General features: G+C 43.2%; 1 protein-coding gene and 1 long non-coding RNA gene across 2 annotated transcripts; one reads left to right on the forward strand and one right to left on the reverse strand.

Annotated features, from left to right (window-relative positions):
- Positions 1-5396: 5396 nt before the first annotated feature.
- LOC115409275 (uncharacterized) lies at positions 5397-25989 on the reverse strand. The gene is made up of 3 exons (XR_003933932.1): positions 25874-25989; positions 14002-14006; positions 5397-5408 (listed from the first exon to the last, which is right to left on the reverse strand). It is a non-coding gene; the product is annotated as an uncharacterized LOC115409275 (long non-coding RNA).
- LOC115409270 (hippocalcin-like protein 1) lies at positions 14345-24860 on the forward strand. The gene is made up of 4 exons (XM_030120372.1): positions 14345-14504; positions 17150-17431; positions 22832-22937; positions 24496-24860. Exons 1-4 carry the CDS (start codon positions 14409-14411, stop codon positions 24591-24593), a joined length of 582 nt encoding a protein of 193 aa, XP_029976232.1. The 5' UTR covers positions 14345-14408; the 3' UTR covers positions 24594-24860.
- Positions 25990-27221: the final 1232 nt, after the last annotated feature.

Consider the following 27221-nt stretch of genomic DNA (forward strand, 5'->3'; position numbering starts at 1 on the left):
TGTCGCTGTGTAAACATGCAGCTTTTCTGGAATGGGAACATAAAAACACAAAGCCTTTTCACTGGAAACGTGTAAACAGGGCTTTAATGGGTACGCATGTTGGCTCCTCATTACACCCAAAGGTGTCAAATGTTCAAATGTTGTAGCCTCGTTACCCTTCTGGTGGTTTGGCTAAGTGGCCGGGGAGCTAAACAAGGACACTGCAACCGGACTCGTTTGTTAGTTTAACGACTGGGCCAGAAACGCCAGAGGCGGGGGGAGGGGTTTTGGCGGTCCAATCGCCAGTTTGCGTTGGCAAGAAAAAGGAAAAGATCTAGAGCAGCGATACCAGGGGAGCAGAGGCAGCGAGCGAGCCGGACCCAAAGCATTTAGCAAAGATCAAGGGCCCGCGAAAATGACAAAGTGACACTGAAAACAGGTTGGTCGACAGATGGGGGAGGAGGGAAAAGAAGAGGTAAGAGAGAGGATAGGGAAGATGGGTGTTGTGTGTCAGTGGATCGATTGCAGCTAAGGATAGAACCCGATCAGGATTCTCCTTCACCTCAGCGACAGGAATAGCTTCTCCTGTGACCCCTGAGGAGACTCTGTGGTCGCCATAGATTCGTTTAGGTCGCAATCTTCAAAGGTATTTTTCTTTTTATGGGAATGTTAATGTCTTACTTCAGTTCTGCATTGGGAGTAAACTGACTTTTCTTAAACCAGTGAAGGCTCCTATTGATTTTCTAGAGGATTAAAGAACCCGTGGGGATCTTATATATGAAGCTTATTAAGACTTCCATCTGTGCAACTTGAAAAAGGCAAAATCTCAAGTTAACCCTTTGTTTTTAAGCATTTCTTTCACACCAATAAATTTAATTCCATTTCTGTAATGGCTGCATAAACTTCATGCTGCATGACGTACAGTACAATACTCTTCATGTTTCCTCTTGGTTTCATGTAGGCCATGAACTCGTCTTCTCCCTGTTTTTCACCATCCCCACCATCATTTGTTGCCTTTAACGCCATCTCTTGTTTCCCTGAGTGTGGCATAAAGATAGCCAAAGAAAACCAACACAAACCTGGCAGTGGATCTGATCATGGTTTTCATTCAAACCTGCCAAACTTTTGAATGGAAACCATGAATGTCTGGTCTGTTTTTTTTTTTTTCCAGATATTTTATTCAAATATTGTTAAATTCCTTGTGGTGCATTGTGACATTTTAAGTCCCCGCTTAAATAAGGATGATAAAAGCTGAACTTTAAGCTAAACGTCATTAATTATCACATATCATAAACAGCTGATACAGGGAGGAGCAAAACAATGAAGGAAGGCAGTTTATAGGAGCCTCAGTGTTTGCAGTGGGCCGTTATCTGTCTGCAGACATTATTCCCTATGTTCAACAGTAGTGTGATCACTCAACTTAACTCCTTTGTAAAACGCTGCATGCAGCTCTTCCCTCTTCCTCCTGCACTCAGCTCTGCGGTTCTCCCATCTGGCTGCCCGGGTACTTTCGCTGAAGCGGGGCTCAGGTTTGGCTGTAGGCTGCCTGGTTCCTAATGGAGCCACAGAGTCCAGATGAGATAGATGTGTGGTCAAAAATCCGGCCAGTGCAATCTTGTGCTTCTCTTGACTTTCCCGTGAATCAATCAAAGAGAATCTTCAAATTGACCACAGCTGTTCAAATGGACTTAATGAAAAATGTATTAGGTGTTTATGATACGACATCCACAGTCCGAAGTACCTTGATGTGATGTTTTAGTGCTGACTCAATAGTTAACATGAATTCCAGGAGGAATCTTTGAACGTCTGTGTTCAACTGTTGCATTGTCACTTTAGCTAATGGAACCAAATGCCCTTGAAGAGCAGCTTTAAATCTGGAGCTATGGGTTTGAAGATAAGTTCCCACTGGATACTAAAGCTCTGAAAATCTGTCAGAAATCCATAAACATGCATGTTGAGTTAATGTGGTGATTGTAATTTGACTATTAGTTTCTAGTGTGCCAGTAATTGTCTAGGGGGAGCTCTTCCTCTTTGTATATATTATCTCAATAAACCTTTGGTAGACTTGTCAATTTTCTAGATAATCGCAGTATATATTGGGAAGACAGATATTTTGGTTGTGACGCGGCTACATCTGGTGCATTTGAGGATGATCAGTTTGTATTTTTGGTTTTTAAACTTTGAGGTAACTTTAACCTCTCGTTCGTGAAATAAAGAAGAAGAATCAGGCACCTCAGGAACACATATAGATTGTTGAAACATGCAACTCAACCCACAGATAAACAGATCAGATGTTAATTGGAGGGAGGGATCTGTTTGACCTCTCATTCGTCCTCGTGCCATGAACACAATACCACCCAAGGGAGTACTCTTAACTGTGAAGATCTTGAGGACGAACTGGGTAAAAAAAAAAAGACCATTCTTGTCATTTCTGTGCGAGTTGGTCCAACTTTCCTGGAAATTGTCTTCAGTGTGGGTAGCTGAAGAAGACTGTGACCAACCCCAGCCTCCGGCATTCCGTCGCTGCCTGCCAGCAGCTCAACCTCCTGTCTACAGTTTGCTCTGTGTGCAGCAGACGCTTATAGATTTTCATATATTATGATGCTCAGGCCCTGTGCTAGAATTACACACTCGATAAAGGTCAAAGTGCTGCAGTGAGCAGATACCGAGACCAAAACAGACGGGGAGGAAGAGAGGGAGGGCGGAAGATGGAAAAGTAGCATTAATTATCCATCAGGGTTCCTCTGGTTTCGTGTAATCTCTCTCTTTTATAACAATCGCCTGCTTTCTCTTCTTCCTCTCCTTCCGCCTGACCCTCCTCCTCTGGATGAAAGCAAACCTCGCAGACATTTTCCACCCATATTGTCTCTTCGCCTTCGCATATGGTGTAACCACCGAGAGGGAAAGCTCAGCTCCCTTTGATACATCGACTCTGCAAGACATACTGCTGGCTTTCTCCTCGAACCCGGCCCTTCCCACACAAACACGCGGCGAGCGACCGCAGGTGGCGGGACGGCTCGGCCGCCCTTCCCCGCTGCGAAAGCATGGACGGACGCAGAGCTGACCTGAGCAGCATGCCGGCGAATCTCAGTCTCTCTCAAAGCACCAGCTCTGATCATTCACAGCACTCCAGCAAACGTTTGACTTCTTTCTTCCGTCGAATATATTTCACACTCATTGAATCGTCGCCTTGTAAACGACGCCCAACATACATGAAAAATTTCATTCGCTACCTACACGTTCCTGTTCGTCAGAAGTTGCTCTGTTGCTGTCATTGGTATGCGCGGCACTGCTCGGTGTAAACAGTGGGGAGTGCATTTGAAGGGTTGCTCAGACTGGAGTCCCGGGAGGCACAAACAAGTGTCGGCATCATGTTTCCACGGTACAATCTTCAACGCACGTTGCTTTTGTCTTCCGACTCAGCGGGATAACGTGTCAATCACGTCTAACTTCCCGGGGTTGCGTTTGGTGCTACCTCGTGCGGATGTCCGCCGTAATTAACATTAGTTTGCCGTGACGTCTCGCTCATGAGCGAACGGCTCTGATGAACGCGCAGCGACTGTGAGGATGAGCTTCCCTAATGGAGATATTTCATACACAATTGCTCCAAGGAGTCTTTCCACAAATCATGGTCCTGTTCTGAGTATTGTCTTTTAGCCGATGGTATCAGCAGGCTCATATATCTACCCTGGTGATGCCCTTTGATCGATTTTTTTTTTTTTTGCCCCTTCTTCCAGACTGAATGTGAGCATCATCATTAAAGGAGGTTTGAAAGCAGCGTGAATCGTTTCTAGCTTTAAGATGCCAAAAACCAAACAGCTGACTATTCAAAAAGTCACATTTTGTGGATTTTTTTAATAACTTTCCAATGCTTAAAATGGGTCATCTTAAAGCCTTCCAATGCTTGAATCAAGCTGATGAGTCTGGAATAACAGATTTGCCAACTTAAGACTGAGACCTGGTTTAGAGCACAGTGTTTTAAAGTGAAAACAGAAGACTTGTATTGTGTTTAAGTGTCCATTTACACGGCAACGGTGCTCAAAAGGAATCCCTGGGTACAACTTTTGAAAAACAGCCTTATTCTGTCCTCAGAGAAATGGGGAAAAACACAACTTTTCACAAACGTTCAGGCTCTGTCTACAAGGAGAGTAGAGTTCAGTTGAGTTGCCCATAATTGGGGATGGGTATCGTTGAGAACGGTAGAAAGATCGGTACTGTTATTGATACTGCTTATCGATCTGGTACTTAAAGGGACTTTTATAATAATACCTTTAGAAAACATTAAAAACTATCAATCAAGTACTCTTTTGAACAAATCACCTTCTTTAGCACTAATGCGGCCATGATAACGCTGAACAACAACAGCAATTATTTCCAAGACTAAACTGTTCATGGATCATTTGGTACCAGGCTGCAAAGAAACCATAAAAAGCTTTATTTTGAAACTTCCAACAACCTGCATTGATATTTATTTTGAAAAATACTTCACTTCTGTCTGCTTCACTCAGTCAGTTTTTTTTTTTAAGCCCTCATCAAGGAGTTTTTAATACAGCATCCTGCCGATTCACAGAGAGATTATTTTGTTTAAATCTGGCTCGAGGTGAGAAAACGTTTGGAGACCACTGTTCTAAAGTCTTGTTAAAGGAACTGTTGCTGCCAGAGTTTTCTGCAGCCGGTGTGTGTGGTTCCATCACTAAAACAACCAACAGCGCCAACTCATGGCCCAACATGTTAACTACATTTTCAGCATGTCTGCCGTTTCTGTATGAACAGATTTGTATGGTTACCATAAGTGTTCTGGCATCTAATTGAAACGTTGCCTCCTGGAGTATTTCTTGCCCTTGTGACCTTGATGGAAATAGCATCGTGCTGGTGACAGAAGTACCATGAATGAGGTCGTGCTCCTCCCAGGAGGTCTGACTTCCTGATGGGAAGTCTTTCTTGTGCTCTGTGTGGAAAAGCCATCGTTTCTGTCGTTTCAGTTATCCTTAAGTGACCCTTCTGTTTGATCAATATGACGTGATTTTTGTCGGTGAGGATGATTATTTGTCATTATTGGGTTGCGTTTTCCATTTTAAGGACTTTCAAACTGGTTCCTTGGTTTTAACAGCGTGACCACAGGTACCGTTGACCCAGCAGGAGTCGTTTCCAGACGACCTGATTCTGGGGCCGGGTATGCATGTATGTTTAAAGAGCCTCAGTCATCCGAGCCATGGAATATCCCGCTCTATCACAAAAGGCCATTGGGCTTGATTAAATTTTTAAACGCCTCACTTCTCATTGAAAAGGCTTTATCAGTTCTGACCTTCAACCCCTTCAACACGAGAAGTGGATTCCTCTCCAGAAACTTCCATCAAGCTACAGAGAGAATAGTACAACGTTAAGCCACAAACAGGGCTTCGGGCACGGTGCTGGCTCTCTCTCCCTCTCTCTCGCTCACAGAATACCTGGGACAACACTGGAGTTTATTAATCAGACTCCAGACAGGGGAGCTACCTTTCAGAGGTCGTCCTTTAAATCCACGAGGACACAAACCCCACTGACCCTCATCCCTCCTATCGAGACGAGTGCAGGGGCAATAAATTGGGTCATGGAGTCAGGAAAAGTCGAAAAACAGGAAAAAAGTGACATTAAAAGGAACACTGGTAGAGGAATCAGTAATGAGTCCCTACATCATAGCTTTCACATGTTTCGACGGTGTTCATCCGTCTTCATCAGAGACGTCATCCGGTGATGGACGACATGTTTTTGTATCAGCTGGAGTTACAGAGGCGTGACTAATCTGACGCTTTAGTCAGATTGACCACGCCTCCTGTCCGCTCCATCAGGACGGTCTGGTGGGTTTCAGTTTCAAACATAATTGGGTTAAAAGAAGAAAGCACAAAAAAATGAGGTTTTATAGTTTTGTGTCTTTTAAAGTTTGTTCTTTGGACTCTTTCATGTTTTTATTGGATTATCTGTTCACAGCTTTCTTATTTTAATCATAATCCAGATGAAAGATTTATTTTCGAAGCCTCTGATTGATCTTGTATACCAAGAGACAAGACAAATTTTCATATCATTATTATTTTTACACATAAAAGAAAGACTGGGACCCGAGAATAGTTGACTTGAGCATTGCCTGGAGTTACCACTGCCTCACAGTGATGCCTATTTGAGTCTTTTCTGTGAGGAATAACAGATTGTATGCTCTGATTGTGTGGCCGCTGGTTTTCTCAGGTTTCCTCTCGCAGTCCAAAAACACACGTTTGACGTCTGTCTATCATTCTGAGTTCCGTGTGTGTGACTCAGTCTCTGTGATGGACTGGTGACGGTTTTTTATTGCTGTATATCAGGATTTATTTCATCATTTTGGTTCACATTTGAGCTTCTTATCATTTGTGAGAATCTAGAAACTTGTTTTTGTGCCCATCTCCTGCTCTGAAGAAACAATTCTTCATTATGTATGTTCTTCTCGGTGCTATTTTCTTCGCATTTTGAATCAAGCAGGAAGGTGTTTGCCGGATCATATTGTGGAAAAGGGCCTGTGTCCCTCTTTGGCAGCCAGTTATTATCTTGATTTGGACACGCTCTGAAAACTCTCCCCGCGGTGGAGCAGGGCTCCACACCGAGGACCAGGCCTCATTCTTATTTTTAACCACTTCATTAATGCCCTTCCTCTCAATAACTCACCGTGGCTCCATCAATCCCGCCTCCCGCCTCCTGCCTCCCCACTCGCCGTCTTCTCCTCTGTTTCTCTCAAGATGGGAAACATACATTTTAAAACTTGATGAGGTGATTCATATTGAAAAGCACCCCTTATGCGACGAGCCGATTCAACGAGGGCCGTTCTACAAAGCTGAAGGTTTGATTTGTGCTCTTGGATGTAAATGCACCCATTTACCCAACCATCTTCTATTTTAATAAGGTTTTCAAGAGGAAATTTCAAACCAAAAGTCAAAGTTTCCAGTGCGTTTCACTTTCTTTTGCTATTCCTCCCTTTGGAAAATGTAACAATGAATTTTGATTAATATTGTTGATGAAATTTACGTGGAATTTTAAATGAAAATGAATCATTTTTTTGTGTTTTTGTATCAGAAACTGTTTAATTGAAACATCAAAAATGCTGAATATGTTGTAATTTTCATTTAATACCACTAGTTAATACATTAAACCATAATGTGGATGACACCATGCAGGAAACTACCTTGCTAGCTTTGAGTCACAGCGAAAATTTGCATCATCACAGTGAAACGTTTGCACCAAATTGCTCATTGCAAACAGAAAATAAACACCTCCAATGAGTTCCACGCGGTTTTGAGACAGATTCTTAGGCGCCACCTAGTGTTACGATGGTGAATTACTACTACCTGGACGCCGATGTGCAGGTAGACGCAGTAATATCCCGAGACCTTTTCCGACACACTACAAGGCAGACGGTGGACGGCTACATTTCTCTTAAGTGCTTCAGAAAGAAATCAGCATGAGGGAAGCTCAGAAAGGAAACAAAAAAAAAGGTCAATTGTTTTGCAGAAATTACCGGAAATGGTGAGGCATGAAGAAACATCGAAAATACAAGAGAACAGGTATTTAAAAAGAAAAGAGAAGTATAAGCCTTCGCCGTCTCAGGTGGCCTCTCAGATTGCTGCTCTTTGAGAAGAAGCGACGGGAGACGGCGTGCTGAAAACACTCGAGTGAAGGAGGGAAAAGAAAAAAAAAATCAATGGTGCCTGTCAGTTTTTCTTTGATCTGTCGCTTTTTTCAGCAGCGCCGCGCGCTTTTCTTCCAGCGTAGCGTGCCACTTCAACACCCCCTCCCCTCGTCGCCGTCGGTATTTTCTTCCCCTCCAACCCTCTCGCTCTCCATCCTCCACCCATTCCTCTCTCTCTCTCTCTCTCTCTTCATCCTTCAGCCTCCCTAATGACTGAGCTGCTGGCAGGCGATATGAGGGCGACATTTTCTCCTCGTCCAAACGCTTTAAACGGCGGAGAAAGAGAGAGCGCCCGTTCACACGTTGCAGCTGAAAACGCTGAACTTTCATTTCGCATTGGGTGTCGGCACAACTTAGGTGGAACTTTTGGAAAAATTCCATTTCCAAAGAAACTGGGAAAAAACACAGTTTTTGAAAACCCTAATTCTAAACTTCTTGAAAACAGGTTCAAAAGTGGAACTTTTTGAAAACACTCAGGCAAAAAAAAAAGACTTTGTGGAAACACTAGGTACATTATTTTCAGTTTTGCCGTTTCTTCAAAACGTTGCTGTGTAAACACAAAACTTTTCTGCATTTATACTTGAAACTTTGTCATTAATTGGACTCTTCTAATGTTTAAAACGGACTTTTCTAAAACTCTCAGGGTTCCTGTGTGTCACTTTCCGCCCGCCTCTTTTCTTGCGTTCCTCTCTCCATCTCAATCGCTGCGTCCTGTCTGCAGTTTATTGCTAAACCTGGTGAGATATACTGTAACAGGCTTTTTATTAAAAAGAAAAGAAAAATCTGATATTGGGCATCCAGTGTCCTCCACTGCTTTGATAATGGCGAGGCCTCCCTGACCGCCGTTCGTCAATATGCTTTTAATATGTCTTATTTCACATGAGGTACCCAGAGAAATCATTCCAGGCTGGGTGTGGGAGGAAAAGTCTGTAAAAAAAAAAAAAAAAAAAAAAACCTGCAATGAAACCTGCTTCAAGCCTCCTTAAGGAGCAGCTTACACAACTCAGAGAGCTAAATTACTTTTAGTGTCTACTAATGTGCCATGAGGTTCTTCTGAAGGTTATGAAATGGATTTATAAAAAAGTCCAATTATATTGCCGGTGCGGAATATCAGCGGTGACAGCTTAAGTGGAAAATAAATTCAGAATCAATCTTGGAGGATTTTATCATAAAGTTCTCACCATGTAGATTCATCGCTCCTGTTTGTGCCTCCTGGCGTGTTGTTATTGCGTTCCAGTTGGAGACCTGAGTGTCTGTTTCCCCCACAGATAAACCCCGGTGTTCGGATGAACAATTCGAGGGAACAATATTGCAATTGTGCTCATAAGTTGCACCGGGGAGAAGAATATGTTGGCTGCTGCACATTAATAAAAAGATGCTTTAGGGTTTATATTGCATGATGCTCCGTTCTAGAAAGTTTTGAGTGTAAAAAAACAATAAAAACAATGTGTGATCAGTTGCTTTTTTATGTCTTTGTAATGCTGACACTTGTAATCCTAATTGTGCAATTAGGATTACAAGTGTTAACATCGAAATATTCAGAATCTGGCATGTAGGTACTGCTGAGTGGTGCATCATGGGGGATTTAGAAGTGGGTTTACACAATACTTAAGTGCATAACCTGCTTTACATCACTGAAGACTGGTTAAGTATTATGGAAAGTCTACATTCTGCCGTATTCTCGTCTCCATACTTGTAACAATTGTATTTCAGATTCATTACTTAGATTCTGTTCACAGGATAGTTAAAATCACTCTATTATTTCCTGACCTTTGTAGTTATTCCCTTGTCCTTGTTGTAATAGACAATCGTGTGCAAATCTACCAAAAAGCACTGGCCATGTTTGTTTTTTAATGTGTGGACATTGATGAGGCTTTATTGGGCAAACTAAGAGGTGAAATAGATCCAAACTCGCTACAGACTGACAGATGAGAACTCATAAACAAAGGCTATAAAAAACTTCCTTCAACTAATTACTAAGCTTATAAATAATCACACATTTGCAGTTTGGACCAGCGCTGCTTCTGGCTGCCTTCTTCTTTTTTTGCAATCAGGGAGTAGAGCTGTCCAAAGTCTTTTCACCATGTGTTCTGATATGACTTTTTATGGCTTGGAAACAAATTGGAGAAGTTTTTCGATAGTTTCTGATGCTCTGGGCTCCAACAACGCCTCTCTCTCATCTGTTGATCTGAATCACCTCGGCGGCCTTCCTCTCACTGGAGCCTGCCCTCGTTCCCACGTCAGCCGAAGGGATTAGCGCGACGGAGGGATGGGGAACGGAGGGACAGGTGGAACGGATTGGATCTAGGGTTTGGGTTTTGTGGGGACCACTCTGGGATTATAAAATAAAACAGAGAAAATCTACAGAGAAGCAGGTTGAGGAAGAGTGGTGAGTGTCGTGAAAAGGTCAACACGTTAGAACAGGACTGGCCGTGCGGCTACAGGAACAGAGGCGACCGGCAGCCCGCCCGTCACTTCACACTCCGTCACTCTCTGATGTCTGGTCTTTGCGGGATTCGTCGAACCTGCAGAGAGTCGTGAGAGACAGCTGTGACCTGCGAGGGAAGGATCACGTGGAGGCAGCTGAAGGCAGTCGCACTCTTACTGAATCAAACCGTTTTTCTCGCCTTTCGACTGTGAAGTACAAGATCTTTTGAAGATTTGACAAAAATATAGAGTAAATTAGTTGAGTTGTATTTTAAATCATTCTTCCTCTCAGTGAAGGTTTGTCTTGAATCTCTCTCAGCAGCTTTGTTCAAGTCTGAAAACGTCTCTGTTTTCTCCAATTGCGTCTCGACCTCTTGAGCTTCCTTCCATCACGCCCCCGACCCTCCGGCCCACGTTCCCGCGAACACAGCTGACGTTCGCGCTGTTTACTCTGTGCCTGCGCTCTCGCTCTGACAATTGAACGGAGTGGGAGGCGATCATTAATTTCTGCAGGTACTACAGAGCGTGTGTGCTTCGGCGTGTCGCTGACTGACGTGTGTTTTCGAAACACTCATCCGAAGCACAGCGGTGAGCCCATTCTCGAGCCCGCCGCACTGAAGTACAAGCGCCTGTTTATAGTGGATACGAATTGATTTGACGACGTAGCGCTGCAGACACTCCACGTCTGCTTTTTGATTTGTTTCTTTGTGATATAGGTGGCTTTTACTTTCCAAATCAAAATTTTAGATCCTATGGAGTGGCGTCTTGGAACACTGCTACAGAGTCACAGTAGCCCCAAATACATCCATATATCTTTTATATGCATTTGCCCATCTTATGGTCGAGAAAGACGAGAGCCAGTACATCAAAGACGTAGCATTAATATTCCTTTTTATTATCTGAGGCTGAGCCTCAGGCCGTCACCTCATTTGCCTCAGAACCGTTTCTTTCAATGCGCTGGGAGTTTTTCAGGCCAGATTTCAAGCTTGGGAGGCCAGACACAGTGCTCTAATTCGGCCATCAGCTGGAAGAAGCGTCCGCAGACATGCCGGAGATGCCACAGCTGTGTGTGAGCGCTCGACCGAGAGCAGCAGAGCCGAGCAGGCTTTGTTCACCAACCAGGTCAAAGTAACCACTCTTTTGAAAAAAAACTGGCTGCCTTTTGATGGAAGTTTATTAATCCAAAGTGATAGGGGATTTATTTTCCCATTGTGGAACGGTTTGAAAGTTTTTGTCAGGATTTTCAAATACAGGAAGTGCTGTGATTTTAATGTGGCTTGTGGACACGATTTTGTTCCTGTTATGTTGGTGGTGAAAACTTTTCCAGTTCCCTTTGAGCTCAGCTAGCAGATACTCAAAATATTCAGGTTCACTCATGTTTTTGTTTTCTATAGCAACATTTGCACCAATTCAAAGGATGCTAATGTTATCAGACAAGCCGTAAGAAGTGATATTACACAATGAAGACAGCCTGGAGCTCGGGTTCTCGCTTCTGCAAGTTCTCAACACAGATTCAGCACAAATTAGATTTCTCATATTAAACATTGTTTACTCAATACCCCACCTTGTGGCACAATGTGGTACTACAGGATGAAGCATTCTGAAGCTAGTATGTTTCCTTGCTGACTTCAATACACGTTTCAGCAGCATATTTCAGATGTATTTGACATTATGTTTAATGCATTTCAAATTATAAACTGACAATTTTTCACTTTTTTTTTTTTTTGTGAATATGTTTGAAAAACATATACGGTGAAAAACATAATTTCAACTGTGTGGATCAAACTGTTGTTCTTCTTGTGGCACCAAACCGGATAAAACTAGCTTGTTTGCTCCCTAATGTCTGGGAGAATTGTGCTTTTATAGATTTTGAGTAAATCCACCACATTACACCTGGACACATGTATCACCTTAAGCTCACAAAGCCAGGTGGCGAACTGTCATTTCATTCCTCCCTAATCTTTCATGCGGGTGAGTTTCAGCAGTCCCCAAACAGAAAAGACAGAATCATAATGGATGACTGCACTCTCCTGTTCAGTGGCCTGGGAATTGGCTGCGAGCGTTACTGTCAGTGTAACAAGCATTTACTCTAATAACTTCAGGATGAGGGACTTAACATGAGTCTAATTTCATTAGCAGTGGAGAGAGAGAGACAGTGAGACGGGTCGGGGAGGATGGGTTTCTACCTCCAGACCTCTCGCCAGGCAGTAATAAACACCTGTGACGCCCACCTCGTCTTGAGTTGGTGTAAACAAACAAAGTTCCAGTGTTTGTTCTCCCTTTGTCAGTCTGACGTACCTCCGAAGTTGCCGGAGTGATCCGGGACGGCGCGATTGAGGCGAAGATGGAGGTCAGAGAGGTCGTGGAGTCTCGCCGGAGGCCCACGCTGATGCTGCCGTTAAAATCACCGCTTATACACACACACGGAGGCGAACACACACTTTGATGGCTGAACTCGGGCTAATTAGTTGTCAAGAGGAAAGGGATGCAAAGTTAACAAGCAGGAGTGTGTTGATGGGGTTTTGTTCACTCGAAGCTGCTCACGAAGCAGCAGCAAGGAGAGGTATATTAACTGTATACTCCCTGAAGGACAGTATGTTTCACACTAGTGCTGCACAACACATAACCAATGTGTCAGTATCATGACATCAATATGCAGGATGTACTGAGGGAAAGACAACAAATCATGTTTTACTGCACTGTGCATTCATGTGCTTCATTTCAGTATGTCTGGAATATCATAAATGAGGGGTCAAAAGTAAGAGTGCTGTTTTTTGGAGAAACAGATCTGAAAGCACAAAGACATGCACATCATCGGCATAAGTGTTTGTTTATTCAAATCAGATCTTTAAAATTAAAACATCTTTAGAATCTTTAGAATTAGCTCTTTAGAATTAAAACAGTTACGGCTCTCTTTGATATAAAAAATAGTTTTGGAGTCACATTATAGCAATGCTACATTTAGCATTGAATTGTGTTTTTAGCTAATAGTAAGATCTTCAGCCGTGTGCTTACATCTGCCAGTATTTGCACATTTTGATATTATCACTTGTTGGAGAAAATGAGAAAACTCAATACATCCTTTAGTGGCGCTCACTAACCGTGCAAGCCAGCACTGGATTAACATCTTGGCTTACGAACCGCAAAATAACTCCTTAATTTTATATTATATGCTTTATTTCTATGAAACAAAGAATGTATGCTTCTTTGTAAGTTCCAAATGAGGTTCGACAGTATTTGCTTCTTTTACTTTAACCAAAAAAGTGTTTTCATCTACCATCAAATGAAAATGTTTCCCATATTTAGAGCCTTTTGCTCTGTGTTGCTCAACCAGAACATGTGCTGTAATCCATGTTTTTCTCCCTCCAATATCCAAAATGCTATAATGGCTAATGGCTAAATGAATTAAATTTTCATGGATTATGAATCCTGTTTTGTAAACACAGTGTAATTGCATGGTTGAATGGCTGAAATGGCATTTGGTCTGGCAGGTTGAGCCGAAGGAAGATTAGGAGATGCGAGCGCGCGCGCCGTAAGGCCGATTCGACCCACAAACACACACACAGCTGGCCAGATAAACCCATAAAAATGTGATCAGTGGGCTAGCGCTTGACGTCACCCGTGTGCGCTTGGGATTATTTAATGTTTTGCCCCTGTGATGCACCATTTTAAGGACTTGCAGGGTTGCATAACATCTCGTGTCAGGAAGGATTGTGACAGCAGAACCAAGGTTCATTTTGATTACGCTGAAAAAAAAAGGCATGAAAACCATTGGGCGACTGGACAAAGTCATGCGGTCATTTTGTCATTTTCATGTATATTCCTGTTGTTTGTTTTGTGAAAGCTTCACTTCTGTATTTTGCAGTTCTAACATGTCAAATAAAACCTTTTAATCTGTTTTCCACCTCAGCTTTTAGAGGATCTTTCCTTCTATTTGTGGCTGTAGGCATTTTCACGCGATGATTTCAAGTGAAGATGCAAAATTTCAATGTTGAGTGTCTGTTTAGAGCACTGTTCAGACACAATTCAATTGATAAAGAAATGTATTAAAGCAACACGATTAAGATTCAGAATCATGAAATAGATCATCTTCTCCTTCTTTCTGAGCTCCCTCTCTCTACCCCCGGCTCCAGTAACCCTCTGCTGTTTGTTGACCGACTGCATTTCAGTCCTATTTGTCACCTGAGTTCCCCCTAATTGCCGCTGACCTCCACGCTTTCCGATCTGTGACTGACAGGTGTGGAGGAAGCGGTCTGGCCGGCGCCGTAGTTGCAGTCGTCGTACAGGAAACCGAGACTCCCGTCGCATCGCCATGGGGAAACAGAACAGCAAGCTGCGGCCGGAGATGCTGCAGGACCTCCGAGAGAACACCGAGTTCTCCGACCACGAGCTGCAGGAGTGGTACAAGGTACAGACCAGGCTCCAGCAGCAAGACCTCATCACATTATTCTACCATATAATCACTCGAAAGAGAAAGCAAATATATTCTACTCGGTGTTCTGCTAATTTACCTGCAGCATGTGGACCTCTGACTAATCAGACAAGTAATTAAAAATACAATTGTACGAGAATTCACCTTCATCTTAATCACCTGAATATTAACATTCTGAGGTACAAATTAGCTTCAGTAGTACTTCTTCGATTAATAATAATGCAGCTTTAATCCGTGGTGTACTCAGAAATGTTGTATAAATGCAAATGTTTCCCCCTTAGTGTAATTAAGAAGACAAAGACACACATGGCCTCGATTTTTAAAGAAAAACAGAAGTACAGTTCAATACCAGTATTCAGAGGGCAGGATTTCACATAGGATTTTAAGAGTTTTGACTTGTTATGATCTGAATTTTAAAGGAAAATCGGACATTGCGCTACTGGGTGTTTTTGATGAACACATGTAACACACACACAAGATACGACTCTATAGAGACAGCATTGTCAAAAAGTTCCTATTGCGACATTTTCAATGTCTCTGAACAGCGTTGTGGGATCAGACGCCCAAAATGCTGCAAATGTTTTACCTTTTAACTTGAAAATTTTGTCTAAATAGGTTCTGTGCGGCCAATATGTATATTTACATAATGTCTATTACTAATCCATTTTTCAGGTTGGTGAATCAACAGTCACCAATAGTTTTACATCTACATCTTGGTTCATACAAGAGACGATCATGGCGTCGGTTTAGAAGGAAAAACAGAAGCAGGGTCCGGTTCCATCATAGCTGAGGATTTTACTGTTGATAGGATTTTGCGAGTTTTGACTGGTATTGACCTGGAGCTTAAAGGACAATAGTACAACACGCTGCTTTTACAAAACTTAGTTCCTTCAATGGATCAGGCCTGTCAGGAAAGCCTGCGCGGATTCATCCGTGATGGAAAACACCATCAGCAGCTCTGAATGTTTTCCTGCAGCAGGTCCGTCAGCTTCGGGCCCGTCGTCCATGTGGGGCAGCCGGATTAGCCGCCGGCAGTACGGAGCTCCACTCTGACCTGACCGCATGAACTATCTCATCTTGTGCACATCGTGGCCGTGCAGCTTTGCGTGGATTAAACCTATGGAACAGCTGTGCCAGCTGTCCCAAATAAGAACCGTACATGTCGCATCCGACACCCTCCTGAACGTTTGACTCCTGGTCTCTTCACACCAGCCGTGGCCGCGACTCCCTGCAGATTAACCGCTCCTGCATGGACTGCAGTGCACGGGACGGTTGAGCCAACTTGTTGTTTGTAGGGGCGGGTGGAAGGGGGCTAGGATTCACTCAAAACACTCAAAAGACTTTGCAGGTGATTGAAATGTCACGTGTGCAGAGAAGTATTCACTGAGTACTTTTAGTCCTGTTTGCAAGAGGGTGATCTGCAGGAAAATGTCGTGTTGCCATGTTTATTTGCGATGCGTTTTCACATGACATGTCATGTAAACGGGTCCCGAGCCAGTTTGTACCAACTTTTCAAACAAGTTAAAAACAAATGCAAAATTTTTCAGAGCATGTAACTCACATTGCACTTAAATTCATCTGTCAGTAAAACTGCTTCTCACTGATCTGGAAGACATTTTCAAGGAAGTTAATCGATAGTATGCACTGTGCAGACACGACCCTCAGTGCGACCCGTAAACAGATCAGGTTGCTTTTATGGGCAAAATCCTTTAATAGACTAACTTGAACCAATTTGCCGCCCATTTCCTAATGTTACTGTAACAGAGGACGATTCAATTCATTCTTTTCTTTTGTTCCACCTGCTTCTACAGGACGCTCTGTGGCAAAACCGCTTCAAAAATCAAAGATCCAAACCAAACCTCACGGAAAGACGGTGTCATTGTTCATGCTTTTAGTAAATATGTTCAATGCTGTGAAAAAGTGACAATGAAAATCTAACAGTGACGTTTGTAGGGAATGTTGGAGAAACTGAACGAATCAAACACTACTTTGATTAGGATCACGGCCATGTTGAATTTGCAGCTTCACCTTTGAAGATTTTTTCACAGCATTCAAAAAAGCAATTCCAGGCTTCCAACTGGGACAATGACTTTGTCACCTCACTGCCTCTACCTTAAAGGTCTTTGTAAAATGCAGTTTTTCTCTCCACTGAACAAAGACCAAGACTGATGTGACTTTTGCCTTCCCTTTTCTTCTCAAACACAAGAGCTTTATCAAATGTGACTGCCTCAAAAGAAGACAGATCGATGAAAGCAGAGGCGACGGCCATAAGCTTCTTTCTAAACGAAGAAATACATGAATGAAACATCTAATGGACAAAGTTTCTTTGAGAAACACGACTCCCGATTGTGGCATTGATCTTTTTTTGGGTCAATGAATTAGTGAATCAAAATTGCCTCAAGGTGTGATTGTGAGTGTGATGGATGGATGGATGATTGAAATGATAACTTTTTCCACACTGTGCTCGGACTCCATGTAAACCTAGAAAACACAGCTTTACTAAAAGGTGCAGAACTGTCGTCATTATCAAAAAATAAAGTTAGTGTACTGGGAGATCACAAACTTTCACTTCCTTTTAGTTTTATACGTAATAGACTTATTTTCTCTTTTCTTTCACTCAGGGTTTCTTGAAGGATTGCCCCAGTGGAACCTTGAATGTGGAGGAGTTCAAGAAGATCTATGCCAATTTCTTTCCCTACGGCGACGCCTCCAAGTTTGCCGAGCACGTCTTCCGAACGTTCGACACCAACGGCGACGGGACGATAGATTTCCGGGAGTTCATCATCGCCCTGAGCGTGACGTCGCGGGGGAAGCTGGAGCAGAAACTGAAATGGGCCTTCAGCATGTACGACCTGGACGGGAACGGCTACATCAGCCGTGAGGAGATGCTGGAGATTGTACAGGTGGGCAAAGGAAGCTGGTTTTTTGTTTTGTTTTTTTTGTGCTTCTGGTTCATCTTTTGGTTTGAGTTGCTTCAGGTTTTCCCAAAGATCTACAGCACGTCTTGATTATATCAATGGATTAATCTGTTGGTGTTATATATAAACTATCTTTTTTGTGTGTGATTTAGGGCATATCAACACCGCGTTGCCTTTCATTCTTCTTCGCTGACATGCAACTTGAAAGGTCCCACAGATCGGCGAGACGAAATGCTTTTGTCAGTTTTTGTCAAGCCCAATGAACATGGATGAGCTGATCCAAAGGTGTCTGCTGAAGCTAGATCAGTAGATTAACAGTAAATGTAGTAATTACGGAAAGAACAATGGAGGATGCAGGACGTAAAGTATAAATGTGATGAAGAACTGAGTAGAGATGAGGGACTGGACGAAGAGTTTTCCCCCAATACTGAGTGTGTTATAGCATGTTAGCATCTGAGACTTCACTTAGGCTGTCTTTGGCCTCGTTTACATGACAACGTTTCAAGTGAAAACACATTTTAGTTTCAGTAAAGTGTCACATTTGCAGGGCAACGTTTTGAAAATGATGTCCGTTTATGCAGAAAGTGCAGAAATGCTGAAAACAATGTAGTTTCCACGTCCCTCTTCTCCAATGAGACTAATGATTGTCAAACAGTTTAGATTTGTTTAGAACGACTAGGAGTTTGTGGGTAGGCTGTTCCTGAATTGTTATTGTAATGTGAAGATTGGTGGTTTCATCCCTGATCTCACCCTGATTGTTCTCTCCTTGTTGAGACACCGGACCTCAGGTTGCTCCCATCTGGTGTGTGACAGCTCACATCTTAGTCGTCGCCAATGGTCTCTGAATGTGTGAATAACTGTGTGGTCAAACAGATGGATAGCATTTCAAATACAAGTAAAGTAAAGTAAAGTAAAGAAAACCATGGTATGAATTCAGATTCTGATTTGAGCTTATCAGGGGCGATAGTGGCTAAGAAATTGGTCTGACAGCATTTAGAGAGCATATTGTTTGTGTCATGATTTCTTTGAATTTTTCTGACCCCAAGTCTTTCCCAGACATTGTCTAATCATTATGAAGCTTTTCTAAATGTTGAGTTTGGAAACTTTAAACTCTTTTTGCTTCATTAACCTTCTTTTGTTCTTCTGTGAACTACCAAATTTGTCAGCCACTGTTTGGTTGCTCTGCTGGCTAAGGGATTAGACACCATATAGCGTCCGATCGGGTAATGATACAAATTCCGACCATTTTAAAAGTAATAAATCAGTAATAACAGCAGTTTTCTTTCAATTCAGGATCTGCCACATATGGACTTACGAGGCCCTGGTTAAAATAAGACATCAGTCACAATATTACCTACAAATGGAGCAAACTGTAGCTAGATCATGTTGTTCCGATACATATATATTAGACCATAAACAATTTCTTCATCAGTGGACTGCAGATGAAAGAATCCGGTTCCTTTGATAAGTGCCAAATGGTTAATGACCAGATAATGGAATTGGAGCATCAACAAGTCTCAAGGAGTCTAAGAAGAGGCAAAACATGAAGCAGTGACAGAGTAAGTGCTGGATCCAGTCTGGTCTGCTGTCAGGGGTTCCTGGAGAGACGGCAGTCCCGAAGCTGCCAGCAGCATATTGAGAGGGGGTGGTCATGTTGTGAAGACTCAGTAGATATTTATGCTGTCTGGCATTATTAAGGTGACACCGCAGTGCAGTTAGCAACACTGCCTCATGGCTGACATGCTTTCAGCTTTTTATAGGCTCAAACTCCCACAAGAATATTTAGATACAGCAGGTTGGAGAATCCTGCATTAAAAAAAAAAAAGTTGAGGTGTGGATGATCTTGTATAATATGTATGATACATGTATGATGTACAAGATCAAACAAAACATCGGTATTTTCTCAAATTAAGCTTCAGTATTGTCAAATCAGATATTTTGAGTATTATTATCAAAAGAAGTAAAAACACCAAATTTATGGACTTCAGTAGTTCCATCTCAGTTTTGATGGATTTGATGCTGTTTCTGCATTTGAAACTCACAGGAAGACAATCACAGAGGTCTGGTTCTTTCTTAAAGCAGAATGTTTTCTAATGTCAAACTAACAGCAACAACACAAAGTGGATGCCATCGAATTACGCCCCAAAGTTTCAAGTGAAAATGCATTGTTTTTTGACAGAAACTGAAAGAAATTGACAGAAATGAGTTCAGCTGAGTCCCACTGAAGTCTGTTTAAAATCAGATCAGACGCTTTCAAAAAGCAGATGTTGGATTGTTTGTCTTACTGAACATGACCAACGAACCAGATGTCCCAGGTGTAAAGGACATAGAAGAAGAATTTAAGTCTTTACCCCAACAATTTTGTCGAGTTTTAAATCAATCTGACCCTCAAATTCCCCTCATTCTGCAGACTGCTGCTACTGTCCAGTCAGTCTCACCAGAATGGTGGGAGTGCTTGTATTGAGTGATAACTCCTCACCCAATACTATATGTAGGTTAATACTTTGATTTAAGTATATGTAGATGGACGCTAAAGTACAGATATTCAAATCCTCTGAAAGACATATTTAATGTCCTGAGTGCTTTATTGGCACATCCTGCAAATTGCTCGAGAACTGTTGGGTCCGGAGCTACATTAGTGTCGTCTGTAATCCTACCAGTGTTGAAGGGAACCAGTAGAGCAACTCCACGGCTGAGGTATTGGCTGGTCAGTCTCACTGTCTGGTTTGTGTGTGTGTGTGTGTGTGTGTGTGTGTGTGTGTGTGTGTGTGTGTGTGTGTGTGTGTGTGTGCATGCCTCTCTCTTTGAGTTCTCATGGATTAGCAAGTTAAATTTAACTGGAGTTTATCCCTGACTGTGCAGAATACTGGGATTATCCCCGGGCTCAATGAGGTTACACACCGTTGGGAGAGAGGGGACGAGGGGAGGGAGTCAGGGCCATTGTGTGACCGTCTAATGAGAGTGAGACGGAGATTGTCGTGACTAAGGAGCTCAGGTTTGCTTTACAACACATTATCGGGCCGACAGTCCATACCTTGACCCCGCACGCCCTCGTCTCAATGCTCCAAAGGAACCGCCGTGTATTCAAAGTATCAAACTTTTTCGATCAGATGGGGTGTCAATGTCTGTTTCTGCTTAACGTGACTCTCTGTTGTCAGTCGGTGTTCAAATAGAAATCAAAGTATTTCACATTAACTTCACATAAATCATATTTAACCTATAATCAGATTATTGATGTCTCATATCGGTAATCAGCTTCACCGCTAAAAGAAAAGGGTATTTGAATAAGCACCGAGAAACATTCCCAAGATCTGCTCATGCCTGTCAGTCCTAAAGTCGCACGGCTGAAAGGTCTTGAAAAAGACGATTTTGTCTTTCAGTCTTCGCAGATGACTTGGTTTTCTACAGTAACAAGTCTGCACCGATGAACAGGAGAGCAGAAGTGCATCAGTTAGCAGAAATCCCTTCTCAAATTCCTGATTCCAAACAGGAAGAGTAAGTGTCTAAGTGTGTTTTGCAGTGAAGACTGGGAGGTGAACAATAAAGTTCAGTAAACTGAAAATATTCCAGTTTCTACAACCGAGGATTTCTCATCTATGGCTAGATGTCTTTATTGCAATCGGTGTGTTTGCTAAAGGTTTTCACAGGGGGATTTCCTGGATTCATCCATTGTTCTGAAATGGCGGCGGGTATGTTACCACACTGCCACAAGTGAATCAAGTTGGGAAAAAATAGACATTCTGCCAAAAGAACAAGTAAAAATTGTCTCAACTTAAGATGCATTGTCTTAAAACAAGTCCTCTTATCTAGCTGAAATATACTTTGTGAGTAATTTTTTTCTTAACATCAACAGGGGCGAGTCATTTTGACGAAAATAAGTTTAAAAAAACATTGGTAACATTTTCTAGCTCGGAATAAAAATTGCCAAAATCCAAAACACCAAAATCCTGGAGATCTCAGGAGACTCTCGCTGAGGCACTGGAAAGCCAAGAACAAGCAAATGAACAACCAGAACACACAGAAGACACCAAATATAAACCACAGCCACCAGGTGACGACAGTCACACTCAGAAGCAGCTGGAAACCACGAGAGCAGCGATCAGACATGAGGAGCCTGAAACAATCTCAGGTCCTGTTTATGAAAACCAGGGAGAGCAGTGATATTTCATTACGTTAGGGGTTTTCACCAAAAGCAATTAGACCTGAAAATTCAGACCAAAGTAGAATTTTGGTAAGAAAAAAAAATCCCTCTTTGCTGGTTTAATCTGTGAAACTGAAAACAATACAGAATACACTTGTTAATAATCGCCCATAGTATTGCTAACGAAGAAGGTTTGCGCAAATTAAGATATATATACCTATATATATATAGCCTATATATATATATATATATATTTTTTTTTTTTTTTTTTTTTTTTTTTTTTTTTTAACTATAAAAGAGGGGGGTAAATCTGTTTATGCAAGCCTCCAGCTATGTGTAAGCACAAGAAATGCAGTATATACCATGACATTCTCAGCTGGGAGCTTGGCATCAATAAATGACAGAGACATGGATGATGGATTACTCCACTGACATAATCTGCACGATCCATCTTTGTGTTCGTCCATCTGGTCACAACAAACGAACTATCTGGTGTTTGTTTGTAATATCTCTTTTGTGACTTTATCTCTACTGCCATGGAGGAGAAGTTATGAACTCAGAGATAATGTTTTACAGTGCGTCTTACCGAAATGGGCCTTATTTCCTGCGAGCTTCCTTCCTCCTCCCGATAGCGCCGCCGTGACACCGATCCGCAGTCAGTTTTACACCCCGCGCTCCCAGCGGAGGAGGTTTAATGGGCACGTAAGCTGATTTTAGATGTGCGCCCGAGGCCGGCTGATACCGCGCGCTCCTCCGCGCTCGCCGGCGGAGGTTAATTTAATGCTATCGGGGGATTCGGGGGCCGCTCGCATCGGTCAGACGATAAAGAAGTATCAGATCGATACTGTGTGAGCTTGGCTCGTGAGCCCCTCGTCGATCCGTGTCACCGTTGGCACGGCGGCGAGGTTTCTACAGGCACTCGGGGCCTGCGTGGGTTTCCGTCCAGAACGCCGCCGGAGCGGGGGGGGGGGGGGGAGCGGCTCTCGGCGTCAGAAGAAAGAAATGTCAGTGAATCATGTGGACTTTTAGAAAGGCCGTTTGTCAGCATCTCCGGAGCAGCCGCCACTTTATTTTTCACTTCACTTGTGTTTTACTCTCCTCCCGCTGACTCTCCTTAATGGGTCCCTGCTGGCTTGAATTCACTTATCTTTGCTGCCGCCAACAACCGCCCGCCCACACAGCCGGCCGCCATGTCTGCCTCCCCCTCGCTCACTCTCTCTCCCCCCCCCGCTCTGTCTTCTCAGGCCATCTACAAGATGGTGTCTTCTGTGATGAAGATGCCAGAGGATGAATCCACGCCGGAGAAGCGGACGGATAAGATCTTCAGACAAATGGACCTCAATAATGACGGTGAGGGGAGGAAATGGCATGGAGGGACGCTGTGGGAGGGGGAAAGGGGGAGATGAATGGTTCACTTTATTGAAAATAATCTTGGAAACGAGGTCATTTCGTTGGGAACAAGAGATTTGCAAAGAATTTCAAATGGCATATGTCAGCCTTCATTTCATAATGTCTATTATTAGAACCATTTGCACCACAACAAATAACGAACCATGGATCTTCCTCTGAGACAGGGGTGCCAAACCTGAATACCGCTTCTTCACACGGAGGACGCCAGAACCATGGCGGCCTCCAGAGTGTCCATAGTCTCATGAGACTTGGTAGTTTTAGAGTTTAGAGTCTCTCATAGAAGCAGTCCAACTTCGTCATCCGTCCAGATGAATGTGTGAGTTCTCGCCATCGGTACTGTTGATAACATATTGTTCTCTGCACACATGCATGTGTGGTTTCTCAATAAATCAAGGAGTGCCAACATTATTATGCCACTATTTTATCCGTCCGGATGAAATTGGACTGTTTGCACGAAACTGTGTTTGGCGCTCGTGAGCTAAGACACTCTAACAAAAGCAGAAAACTGTTTTGCACAACAGAATACTGAATACTGTTATTTTTTTTTTTTTTTTCCTTCGTTGTCTGAGAATGACTTGCACTCCGGTCAATAGGTTTTTATCTCGCTACGAGCCAGAGTTGCAGATGGTGGACTCCAAATTTGGCAGCGACAGCATGAATCCATGAACTCAACCTCCGTCATGGCAGGAGTCCAAGCTTCTGCTGCTGCTGCTGCTGTGGTGGAGTGGGGGGGGGGGGGGGGGGGTCTGCTCTGGCACACTTTAGATTCTACAGTACCATCATGTCTGGAAGTTGTCACAGCCTCTCTCGAGGCGTGTGTTCCTTCACGACAGTGTTTAGCGCCCGCTAATGCCTGCCTCCCCGGACGGTGACTCGACGTGTCACGGAGTAAAATGGAGAATTGGTTTAACGAACTCGGCGGTGGATTGAATGGCTGCCGATGGAGCCCGATGTCTGGGCTGGCTTGGCAGCAGATTGGGCAGCCTGATTGTGCTGCTGACAAATCTGCCCCAACTATAAGACGCAGTTATGTCAACACAGAGGAAGTTTCGACAACAAGTGATGACAAAAAGATGAAAAGAACTGTTTGCTTTAGAGTTACACACCTTTAAATGTGATCAGTGGCCAACCATCATCCTTTTCTGTCGACATCTGAGACAACAGCATATAAGGTTTGTGGTTCTCTCCTCCCTGAGTTCGCCTCAGGACGCAGACCTTCACCATTTCACACCTGTCAGTGAGCCTGGGGCTCCGGACTCCTCGCCACGGCAGTCTCAGTGTAATCACGGCCGAGCGAGGAGGAGTCCTGGACAAAGATGAGCTCTGATCTGTGGAAACAGAGCGATCGATCCCTCCGTCTCTGACCGATCCCATTACAGTTACAGTAACAGCAGCCGGGATCTTGCTGTAATCAATGTGGAGCCTCACGAATTATTAAAATCTACACAATGAACAAACTAATTCTCTCTCTCTCTCTCTGTCGTTACGTGTCTTGCAGGAAAACTATCCCTGGAGGAGTTCATCAAAGGTGCCAAAAGCGACCCCTCCATCGTCCGGCTACTGCAGTGCGACCCCAGCTCCGCCTCCCAGTTCTGAGCCCGCCCTGAGACCCCTCCCCCCATTTTTACTTTCTTCTTCTTCTTCTTCTTATTGTTCTTCTTCTTCCTCACCTTCTCTCTGTCGCTCTTGAAACCGTCACTCCGATCAATGCATGAAGGTTCTCGTCTCTCATGTCATCTCTTTTCGTTGTTGTCGTGTACGAGGACGGAGGAGGACGACGAGGAAATAAATGAAAGATGTTTACTTTGTATTTGAGGAAGGAAACGAGAGACACGCTTACGCTTGGGTCTTCAGACGATCTATCTTTCTCTCTCTCTCTCTTTCTCTGGAACGTCACTGAGAGCTTCCAGGGAGCTAGCAACGAAGCAAGAATGTCTATTTTTGGGGGGGTTCTTTTGGTTGTATTGTGTTTTTTTTTTGCTGGATCAATGCACACCTGTGTATCATGTACATACTGTTAGCCGGTGTATATCATGAAAATAACTATGTACAATTTGTCATGTATGGCGCACAACCTCTGGCACTGAAAGGCAGTATTATGTAGCGTAGCTGGTCCGGATTGAGATTGGGCGGTGGGAAATGGAGGCGGGGCTTGTGGGATTTTGATCTTTCGCTGTGAAAAAGAAGGCCAAAGATCCCGTTTGGTTTTTTTTTTATGTATATGTAGCTACTGGTATTTTTTTTTTTTTTTTCAATGCAATGTTTTTTTTTGTTAATTTGTACATAACTGTTGTCTCCTTGGTGGCTGTTTTATTTATTTGTTTTTACTCGTCTGATTTGTCGGTCTGGTTTACAGTGAGAGGGAGGGAGAGAGAGAGAGAGAGAGAGACAACGTGAGAGGAAGTTGGTCAAGACGACCAGGCGTCCGGCCGGCGGTCGTCAGTAGCACACATCGTTCCGGGTTGGAGACGTGGCGTTTCTTTGCTCTGCGGGCGTGCGCGTGCATGTGGATATTCACTGTATCTCGAGGCTTCAACTTTTTGACAGTATTACCATGTTGTGTTGTTTCTTACTTTGTAAGTATTTTAAAGATCTTTAAAGAGAAAAAAAAAAAAAAACAAACAAACAAGGCAAGCGGTTAAATGTGAAGATAGTGGTAAACTTGTCACTGTACTGCATGATCCTACCAACTAGACGAATCCCAGAAAACAGTTTACGCACAGTGGTATCTTTTTTAAAACTGATTTGTGTATAATTTCTTTTGTAGCTTGGCAGCGTCCTCAGCACTGAAATGGGCAGACTTGGTTAAAATGTCCCCTCTTTCAACCCCGCCCTTCCGTCCTCTCTCTCTCTGTTTCTTTTTTTTTTTTTTTAACTATTTTTCTCCGTTTCCTCTGACAGACAGAGAACTCACTAAGGGCTCGTTCATCACTCTCCTAGCCGAAAGCTTTGCTGACCTCCTGGATTAGTCTGCTTGCGGAGCAGTTAGATGAAGGGACACGTTTCAGGACACGGCAGCGAGTCCAGAGTTTCCTCCAGTCCAGGTTTCGGGCCAATTCCACGCCGTCAGGGCGTGCAGCCACTTCCTCTCTTTTGGTTTGAGAATGTCGGATGTTCTGTAAATTACAAGGTATCCACCACGCACGTCAAATTCAGCATCGGACGTCTGTGTGGTATTAAAAGGACTGTCTTGACTGTATGAAAACACGAATAAAAAAAAAACAAAAAAAAAAACTGAAATACTGCCACTTGTTTGCAGCACGGCCAGCACCGCTCTCAAAGCCCGATCAGTACTGCAGGCCCCGTTTACACAACATTTCAAATGAAAACCATCGTTTTGTGTTTTTCGTTTCTCGTTTGAACAGCAAGCGTTCTGAAAACGATGTCTGTTTACACAGAAACGGTGGAAATGCCTCAACCAGTGTCGTTAGCATGCCGGGCCACGGGTTGGCGCTGTAGGTTGTTTTTGTCATAAAACCACACGTATGCACGCAGAGAACAATACACTATAAACATTAACTTGGACGTTGCATGGACAGACGAGGAAGCTGAGTTTACTTTTACTGGTGAGTCTCAACTATGTCCAGAAGATGAGACGGTTTAGTGAACGCACAGTCCGATTGCAGGATTGTTAAATTGTAAAGAGTGAGCAGCACACACAGCATTGTGGGAGCTGCTATTATTGTTATTCACCATCTACTTGCGCATGTGCAGAAAAACTATTTACCATTGGCATGGTGCGCATGTGCACTCGCAGCTTTTCCACCACCCTCAGTGAGTCGGCGCATTTCCAGAAAGTGTCGTTTTCGGCAGTCCTCATGACGACGGAGTTGGAGCATTTCAAAAGTGCCGCTTTTTTTTAGCCGTTTCCAAACAATTGCACCGATGTTGTGTAACGGACCCTCAGACCGCAACAAAGTTCTTGGGGCCTCATTTCTGTGACTAGGATAAAGCAGCTGTATATTGTTGTTTAGAATGATACATTTCTCCTCAATGCTCAGTGCAATACTCCAATACCAAGTCACATCAAGCAAGAATTTAATTCCTTTTGTTTTTTTAAGTCAGGTGCTCAATCAGGTCTTCAACCTTTATGACAAAAAAAAAAAAAAATAGCATTTTTTTCACCAATAAAATTTAATTAAAGTTGTGAAACATGCCAGTCATCTTTAATTAAGAAAAAACATGAAAACTGCATTCATGACGATTTAGATATCTTTACCTCTT

The sequence above is a fragment of the Salarias fasciatus genome, chromosome 22 (assembly GCF_902148845.1).
Source record: "Salarias fasciatus chromosome 22, fSalaFa1.1, whole genome shotgun sequence".
NCBI lineage: Eukaryota > Metazoa > Chordata > Actinopteri > Blenniiformes > Blenniidae > Salarias > Salarias fasciatus.